This window comes from Coffea eugenioides, chromosome 8 (genome assembly GCF_003713205.1).
Source record: "Coffea eugenioides isolate CCC68of chromosome 8, Ceug_1.0, whole genome shotgun sequence".
In the NCBI taxonomy this organism is placed as follows: Eukaryota; Viridiplantae; Streptophyta; class Magnoliopsida; order Gentianales; family Rubiaceae; genus Coffea; species Coffea eugenioides.
In genome coordinates this window covers 27,967,375-27,976,636 of record NC_040042.1, presented here as the reverse complement: position 1 = coordinate 27,976,636, position 9,262 = coordinate 27,967,375, and the positions used below count along the sequence as shown (strand labels likewise).

The following is a 9,262-nucleotide window of genomic DNA, read 5'->3' as shown; positions in this document are numbered from 1 at the left end:
CAACCGCAAGAAGAACTCAATACTAAAGGGCCCTCTCCTCACCACCAATCCTCATGAGCTTGTACGTTTTCTGGAGTATGATTTATTTCTGGAATGTGAAAAACCTGATCTTGAGGCCTTCTTATGTCCAAGAATTTTCTCTACACATCTACCATGCCATGCCCTTCCTAAATCAATTTTGAATACAAAACGTCGCACAATTTATGTTGAGATGCCTTGAATTAGATTTTCGACCTTCGCTGAGCTGTTCGGGGGTCTCGCTGAATCACTAGGTTCGTCCTAGGGCTCGGATCACGCAACAACATGTCTGCTTTGAACATCAAGATCGACAAGTTCACCGGGAGAAATAGTTTCAGTCTGTGGCAGATCAAGATGCGGGCTTTGTTAAAGTAACAGGGTCTGTGGAGTCCGCTGATGAAGAAGAAATTGGATTCCGTTGATGAAGAGTCGATGAGTCTGGAGGAAAAAGCTCACTCGACAATCATGCTGTGCCTGGCAGATGATGTCATCACTGAAGTCACCGGTGAAGAAACTCCTGCGGGTTTGTGGGTTAAACTTGAGAGTCTCTATATGACGAAATCTTTAACCAACAAGTTGCTCCTAAAGCAACGTCTGTTCGGTCTGCGTATGCAGGAAGGTACTCCTCTTCGAGAACATTTAGATCAATTAAATACGATTCTTCTTGAGTTGTGTAATATTGATGTTAAGATTGAGGATGAGGATGCCGCGTTGATTCTGTTAGTGTCTTTACCGTTATCGTATGAAAATTTTGTTCAGTCTTTTATTGGCGGCAAAGATACAGTGACTTTAGAAGAAGTAAGATCAGCACTGCATAGTAGAGAGTTACGCCATAAGGCGGCTGGTAATGTTACAGATAATCAGGCTGCTAGGCTAGTTGTCAGCAGTGGTAAAGGAAAATTGGGGAAAAAGAAGTCCGGAAACAAGAAGCAGTTCTTTAAAGGTTCCAAATCGGATGATGTCTGTAACTACTGCAAGGAAAAGGGTCATTGGAAATCTGATTGTCCTAAGAAGAAGAAGCAGCAGGAAAAATAACACGCTTCAACTTCAGTTGCCGAAAAGGAAGCGGAAAATTCAGAAGAAGACCTGGCCCTAATTGCAAACGAACCAACACATCACTCTGATGTGTGGGTTCTTGATTCTGGGGCGTCCTATCACATATGTCCAAACAGGGAATGGTTTACAACATATGAGCAGATAGATGGCGGAAATGTCGTGATGGCTAATAGCGTTGTCTGCAAGGTTGTTAGGATTGGTTCGATTAAGATCAGGACACATACAGGAAAAATTACCACACTGAACGAAGTCAGGCACGTCCCCAGATGACGAAGAATCTGATATCACTTAGTACTCTTGACAGTAAGGGTTTCAGGTTCAGCGGAGGAAGTGGAGAGTTGTGCATCAGTAAAGGTTCATTAGTGGTTCTCAAAGGAGTTAAGCATGGCACCCTATACATCTTACAGGGTTCTACACTAACAGGTTCTGCCGCTGCTGCTGTTGCATCTTCTGAAGATCGCAGGTCTGATATGACCAAGCTGTTGCACATTAGGCTTGGTCATATGAGCGAAAGGGGGATGCAGATTCTGTCTAAACGTGATCTTCTAGAAGGCCACAAGGTCACCGATCTTGGATTCTGTGAACATTGTACTTTCGGTAAACTACATCGCAGAAAGTTTGGGAAGGCAATTCACAGGACAAAAGGCACACTTGATTACATCCATTCTGACTGTTGGGGTCCTTCACGAGTTGAGTCTTTGGGAGGCTGTCGGTATTTTTTATCCATGATTGATGATTATTCAAGGATGACTTGGGTAATCGTTATGAAGGAAAAAGGTGAAGCTTTCAAGAACTTCAAGCAGTGGAAGGCCTTAGTGGAGAATCAAACTGGAAAGAAGATCAAAAGGCTGCGAACTGATAATGGTCTGGAATTCTGTTCAAAGGAGTTTGATGAGTTCTGCAAAGATGAAGGAATTGCTCGGTATCACACAGTTCGACACACACCACAACAAAACGGTGTAGCAGAATGCATGAATCAGACACTTCTAGAGAGAGCACGGTGTATGCTCTTCAATGCTGGGTTGCCAAGGAGGTTCAGGGCAGAAGCAGTGAGCACAGCCTGTTTCTTGATCAATCGTGCACCTTATACAGGTATAGACTGCAAGATACCTTATGAAGTATGGTCTGGTATGTCTCCTACTTACTCAAATTTGAAGGCTTTTGGTTGTACTGCGTATTATCATGTCAGTGAGGGCAAACTAGAACCAAGGGCTAAAAAGGGAGTGTTTCTGGGATATGGAGACGGGGTTAAAGGGTATAGAATCTGGTCACCCTCAGAAAAGAAAGTTATTGTTAAGTGATTAATTATGCATATAATTGGTGAATATTTTCCCCTTTATTTTGCTAAAATATGGCGTTAATCGATATATTTCACTCATATTTGAATTTCGGTACTGTTTGTAGGAGTTGTTAGTGAGAATGAAGTAAAAGGCACGTTAAAAGTCGACTTTACAGAAGACATCTTGTAAAGCGTGCCCACGCTTTGTCAAACTCGAAGTGGTGCTTTCTAAAGGTCCATGTCCAGAAGAGCTTTCGTTATAAAGCGTGCCCACGCCTTATTTGACAAAGCAGTCAAAAGTTCGCAAGACACAAGATAAATCTATCAATTGGTCAAGGAGCCGGTTGCATCCCATGGGCTGACACATTAGCCACGGATTGGAGACCTTGAGGGGCCATGATTTGATGTAATTATTTTGGGAAACCAATTAAAAGGTCTTAGTTGGTTAGTTTAGGGGAACTAGGAGTCTTAGAAGGAAAGAGGAGCCCATCCCCTATTAATAGGAGAGAAAACAGACGTGGCTAGGGGTCTTCGACTGGATCTCTCATTCTTTCTCCATCTCTCATTCTTTTTCCTCTTTTTCTCGACAATAAACCCTAGTATTTTTCTTGTGGCCGCAAATCCACCAGAAGGAGCGGCTAGTTTCTTTTCTAGTTGAAGGATAATTGAAGCTTTGGTTCTACAATACTGTGAGATCTAATTTGATTTGTTTGTTTCATTTATTTATGAGTATTTATATATTCTCTGTTCATTCATGATTTTGATTATTTTCTACAGTTAAATACCTGATCAATATTTAATTGTCGAAATAGTCTAGTGCCATCTAAGATATCAAATCCGTAATTGTTTGATGGTTTTAGTATTTGTGGCGCGTGATATAATTTGATTGTAAAAGAAACTCTCGAATCTATGTCACGGGAATATATAATCTAATTTAAATGAACCGAGCTTGTGTGTTTGTTGGTTAGAATTGGTAGCTTCTCTACTTATTAATGCTGTCAATAGGTTAAATCCTAAGAGCATGTTTAGGGTTGCTTAATTGGCAAGAGAAATAGCCACAGAGCGTGTTGTGGTTATCGAAACAGTAAGGAGAGCCAGGTTGACAGAGCGTGTTGACAACCATAACCAGTTTATTTATGAATAAGTGATTTCACCTCTGCATCGATGATCAGTTAAATGAACCAAAGTGGAAATTAGACCTTCGACTAGAGTGTTGCCTATTCTTGGTTTAGTTTTATTTAATTTTGAGATACTGTCTTTATTTTTGTTCAAGTGAGTTATTTAGTTAATTTCCCCTAATCCCCCATTTTTCACAAAGAAATAAATCACCCAATCCCTGTGGATACGACCCTACTCACTGCTACACTCGAATTCATATTTTTAGAATAGGAACTTTTATTTTTGCTGGTTTGACAAGCCAACAAATTTTGACTTAGCAGAAGTGTAATTTTTGATGAAAACTCTATACTTAACCCCCTTGTGAAGACTATTGTTGAAGAAAGTGCAGGTGTTGATAAACAGGTGGAGCTACAAATCATTCAAAATGGTTTTGAATCACAGCATCAATTTGATGATCATCAACAGCTATCCTTTGAAACTGAACCTCCTACAGAAGTAGAGTCTCCAGAACCTGCATCAGCAGAAAGGTTGGCACCTATATCCCATACTATGTCAAAAATTCAGCAGCACAGTATTGCTTATGATCGTGCGAGGAGAGTGGGAGTACGACCTCCCAGCAGGTATCGGGATTTTGTAGGTTATGCATTTCAGGTTGTTGAGGAGGTGGATTCTCCTGAGGCTTCTACCTATAGAGAAGCTATTTCAGGCAGTGAGTCAGCTCAATGGCTCGCTGCAATGGGTGATGAAATGGAGTCGTTACACAAGAACGGCACTTGAAAATTGGTCAAACGCCCAGCAGAGAGAAAGGTTGTGACTTGCAAATGGGTCTTTAAAAGAAAGGAAGGAATTTCTCCAGCTGAAGGTATCAAGTATAAAGCACGTGTTGTTGCAAGAGGGTTCACTCAAAAAGAAGGAGTAGACTACAATGAGATTTTCTCACCAGTGGTCAGACACACTTCTATCAGGGTGCTACTAGCAATGGTTGCACATCAGAATTTAGAACTTGGGCAACTAGACGTGAAGACAGCTTTCCTACATGGAGAGTTAGATGAAGAGATTTATATGACTCAGCCAGATGGATTCCATGTTCCGGGAAAAGAAGATTATGTATGTAAGTTGAAGAAATCCTTGTATGGATTAAAGCAGTCCCCAAGGCAGTGGTACAAAAGATTTGATGGCTACATGATTGAGCTCGGCTACAACAAAAGTCAGTATGATTGTTGTGTATATCACAACAAACTTGAAGATGGTTCGATGATCTACTTGATTCTGTATGTAGATGATATGCTCATAGCTGCGAGGAGCAAAGTTGATATACAGAAGTTGAAAAGTCTTCTCAGTGCAAAGTTTGAGATGAAAGACTTGGGTGTAGCACAGAAAATTCTGGGAATGGAGATTTTCAGGGATAGAAGTCAGAAGAAGCTTTTCTTATCACAGAAGAGCTATATTGAGAAGGTACTATCCAGATTTGGCATGTCTACAGCAAAACCCTTGAATACTCCGATTGCAGCGAATGCTCAACTATCAGTTACACTTGCACCACAGTCAGAAGCCGAGATAGAGTATATGGCTAAGGTTCCCTATTCTAGTGCAGTGGGCAGTTTGATGTATGCCATGGTCTGCACTAGACCTGATCTGGCACATGCAGTCAGTGTTGTTAGCAGATTTATGGCTAATCCTGGGAAGGAGCACTGGCTGGCCGTGAAACGAATTTTTCGGTACTTGAGGGGTACATCTGATGTTGGTCTCATCTATGGAGGTGATACAGAGTGTTTGGTTACAGGCTATTCAGATTCTGATTATGCTGGAGATGTTGATGGTAGGAGGTCGATGATTGGTTATGTTTTCACTCTTGGACATTCTGTAGTTAGTTGGAAAGCAACTCTACAACCTACAGTGACTCTGTCCACTACTGAACCAGAGTATATGGCACTAACGGAGGCTGCTAAAGAGGGAATTTGGTTAAAAGGACTAGTTGGAAATCTTGGCCTACATCAGGATCAGGCTAATATATATTGTGATAGTTTCAGTGCAATATGTCTAGCCAAGGATCAAGTCCATCACGAGAGGACTAAACACATTGATGTCCGATATCATTTCCTAAGATCCGAGACAAGGATCAAGGTGAAGAAAATTGGTACGGCTGACAATCTTGCTGATATGTTCACCAAGCCGGTTCCTCATAGTAAGTTCAAACATTGTTTGGACTTGCTAAATGTCCTGAGTTTCTGATGGCTCTTATGGGCATTCTGATGGTACTTAGAGATAATTCTCTGAGTACATCTGGCACTTCATTAGTGCGTCTGTTACATCTTTTTCAGGGAAGATTCAAGTCAAGATGGAGATTTGTTGAGATGCCTTGAATTAGATTTTCGACCTTCGCTGAGTTGTTCAGGGGTCTCGCTGCCCGATCAGCGAGTCGGGGGTCTAGGGGGCGACACGCCCCGGCTGGGGGGTCCGGGGGGTAGCGTTGCCCCCGGTAGGGGTTCGGGGGCAACGCCCCCGAAGCTTACGGTATATATTAGTTACCGTGTCTGTTTTATTTCGGGTCTTGTTTTGGGCCTATTTTTGGGTCCAGTCCATTTGGTTGTATATATATACACCTTATTTTAGTCTGTAAACTATTCCGATTTCAACCCTAATAAAATCTGATTTCCCTCAAGTTGTTCTTGTTTGTTTTTCTGTTCCGCTACATCTGTTATAACAATTTATATACGCTGAAACCCTTTGGATCAGTTCATTTCTCACCGACACTTTTTGCTTGAAAATCGTGGTGAAGATCATCAAAAGCACTTGCATCTATTTTGAGATCCTAGCCTTAAACTTAGTAGCTAGAGTATTAACACCACCGTTCTTGTTCACCTCCAAATTCCTGAGATTCTCTAAGCTACAAAGCCTAACAATTTCCTCAACTACACCATTTTCATCTTCCTTTGGCGAAAAAGGAAATCCCAAAAACTCTGCTAGCTTCTTCACGTGAGAAGTTGCATCTATTTTGAGATCCTCGTACTTGAGAAACAACACCTTTTGAACATCATTTAAACTTGCATTCCAATACCCCTCAGCATGATCCCAAAAGGGTCCAAAAGGGTATATGCCTTTGCAAAATAATTCAAAAGCTTCATCAATGGAAAGTGCTTTTGCTGATCTTCACCACGATTTTCAAGCAAAAAGTGTCGGTGAGAAATGAACTGATCCAAAGGGTTTCCGCGTATATAAATTGTGCAACGTTTTGTATTCAAAATTGATTTAGGAAGGGCATGGCATGGTAGATGTGTTGAGAAAATTCTTGGACATAAGAAGGCCTCAAGATCAGGTTTTTCACATTCCAGAAATAAATCATACTCCAGAAAACGTACAAGCTCATGAGGATTGGTGGTGAGGAGAGGGCCCTTTAGTATTGAGTTCTTCTTGCGGTTGATGATGCTAAAGCTTAGTGATTTTAGCCAAGTGGTGCCTGATTTAGGCATGGAAGCTAAGATAATGTCGCGATCCTTGGCTTTGAAGTTTCTTTGAAAGAAGATTGTGGATTTAAGAACTGTTGCTGGACACCAAAAATTGTTGTAATAGCATTGCCAACAGCCATCCCAGTTTACTTCTTTAGGAATTTTTGTAGCAATTCTTGAAATTCATCCATTTTCTCTATACCTTTGGTTGAGGATGAAGGAGCGAATACTGGCGTTTCTTCCATGGGAAAGTAAAATGGATCGGTATTAGCAAGTCAGGATTTCTTGAATCCAACAACATCACATATCAAAATTTGCACTAGTTTAATAATGGGATGTTGCGGTGTCACCTCAATAATTCCTTATTCTATACTTTTCGATCGTTTTAAAATGTTTTTCAATCTTTATAGTCTTGAGATTGATAAACAAAAATACTATACTTGCTGATTGAGGGCTAACAAACAAGCTTCCTACGTGTACCTCTGTCTTTTGTGATTTGGGGCAGAATGTTATTCATTTTAGAATTTCGGGGAGCTTCCATAGAAAAATGGAAGAAGCCAAAATTAGGAAGTGATGCTTCGCTGAAAAATCTGGAGCTTAAATTAGGAAATTCAATTACCTGTAGCTTGCTCATCCAATCTTGTCGGTTTGAGATTTTTATTATTTTTTTTTTGGAGGGGGTTGGTATGGTTTGGATGCGATTATAATACTAGATCTTAATATAATGCTAGTATGGCATGCAACGGATAATAATTTCCAATAACCTATGAATTTTGTAAATTTTATGAATGGTTGTATTCAGCAATCTTGGCCCTACTTCTATGTCAATAAGTTAAAAAATAAATGACTAAAAATTCTTTTAGCTAAACAAAAGTTAAAGAAAATTTCATGTTATTTATTTATTTTTAGTTTTAGTAGTGCTATACTCTCAATTGTGACCTGCGAAATGTAGGGCACGTCGTGTGGCCTTGTGGATAGCTACAAAGCTACCATAGAAATATTATGAGACAGCAAAAACCATATCTTGGAATTAAACATAAATAGCTCATGATACTGTACTAATCCCAGGAAAGGCGTTCTTTCTTTTTCTTTTTCCAGGAAAGGTTTACAACAAAACAGAGTACGATAAAAAAAAATGTTACAAGAATATGTTAATGATGATTATTGTAGAATAATAGACAATCACTTGAGCCAAAATTATAAGAACGAAACAGCCGTCCAATAGAGAAGAAAGCACCTACTACGTAGTGTTGGCACAAAAACAAAAAGCACAGCGGAAGCAATTCTAACACATATAAAAATATGTGTGAAGAGAATATGGGTCAAAAATTGCTTCTGCTATACGTATTTTTTTTTGTGCCAACACGTAATTGGCAGAAAAAAATAATTAAGAATTGGGCTTTGGGTTTGTCAGGAAATGGAGGGAAAAAATACACTTTCCATCCTCAAGGTTTGACGTGATGACCAATTTCTTTCCCAAAGCCTCGCCCCAGACACATCGCATGCTCAAAGTTGCTCAATTTCGACTGTTTAAGGACAATTGACAAAACTCAAAGCAATTTGGACAAAAATAGGTCATGTGAGATGCATGCCCATTAAATGGGGTGCTTGACCAAATAAAAGAGGGATAAAATCCTTCAAATCCTCCTCATTTCTTTTCTTTCTTTGCAAGCCAAACTCTAAAAATTTTTTTCCAGCAACCAATTTCCTCTCTTATTCCGACAACATCCAAATAAGAAGTGATCAGTATATATTTTACATATTTTTAGGTGAAATTTTAGTATTGTTTTTCATGTGTTTATAAGTTAAAATAAAAGAATTAAACTCCTTTATAATTGCTTGTCATGCGAGTAGTGTTTTATGGCAAAACATGCAAAAGTATGATCTGGTTCATCCGTAAGCTAATTCTTAAGTATTCAATATCTTGATGTCGTATATGTAGTTTAACATACAGGAGATACGTATCAGGATCCTATATGCTGGATTGTCAGGATTGAATGATCTTACTCCATCCCACTTAAATCTTGATAACTTGCCCGAATACTACTCTTATTGCTTTCATTAAGGCCATGCTATAGATGATTACCGAGTCAAGAACTCGGAGTTAATTGTTCAGAAGGTAGCTAGCAAAATCGAGGAACATGTTCTGTTCTGAAGCAGATTCATCGCCCAAAACTTCTGGACAAAAGGTAGATACACAATTCGCGAACGGATTCGTGGCTGTAGTAGCGAATCTGGTCATGGATTTTTCTTGGAAACCAACACACACGCACACACACACACACATATATATATATAATGATTTGGAGAGAAAATGGATTTGACAAACTCATTTGGATCATTT

The 9,262-nt window shown here is 39.7% G+C and overlaps 1 protein-coding gene across 1 annotated transcript; it reads right to left on the bottom strand.

Annotated features, from left to right (window-relative positions):
* Window positions 1-6,271: 6,271 nt before the first annotated feature.
* On the bottom strand, window positions 6,272-7,163 carry LOC113780483 (cytosolic sulfotransferase 1-like). Its single transcript, XM_027326281.1, has 3 exons — window positions 7,121-7,163; window positions 6,818-7,016; window positions 6,272-6,620 (listed from the first exon to the last, which is right to left on the bottom strand). Exons 1-3 carry the CDS (start codon window positions 7,161-7,163, stop codon window positions 6,272-6,274), a joined length of 591 nt encoding a protein of 196 aa, XP_027182082.1.
* Between the last annotated feature and the right edge of the window lie 2,099 nt (window positions 7,164-9,262).

Bases quoted from the DNA above. Each gene is read 5' to 3' on its own strand.
- LOC113780483 (XM_027326281.1), bottom strand. From the start codon at position 7,163: ATGGAAGAAACGCCAGTATTCGCTCCTTCATCCTCAACCAAAG. The intron at 7,017-7,120 runs GTATAGAGAAAA...TTTGGTGTCCAG, and splicing joins TCCTTCATCCTCAACCAAAG to CAACAGTTCTTAAATCCACA. The intron at 6,621-6,817 runs GTATGATTTATT...ATCGTGGTGAAG, and splicing joins GAGCTTGTACGTTTTCTGGA to ATCAGCAAAAGCACTTTCCA.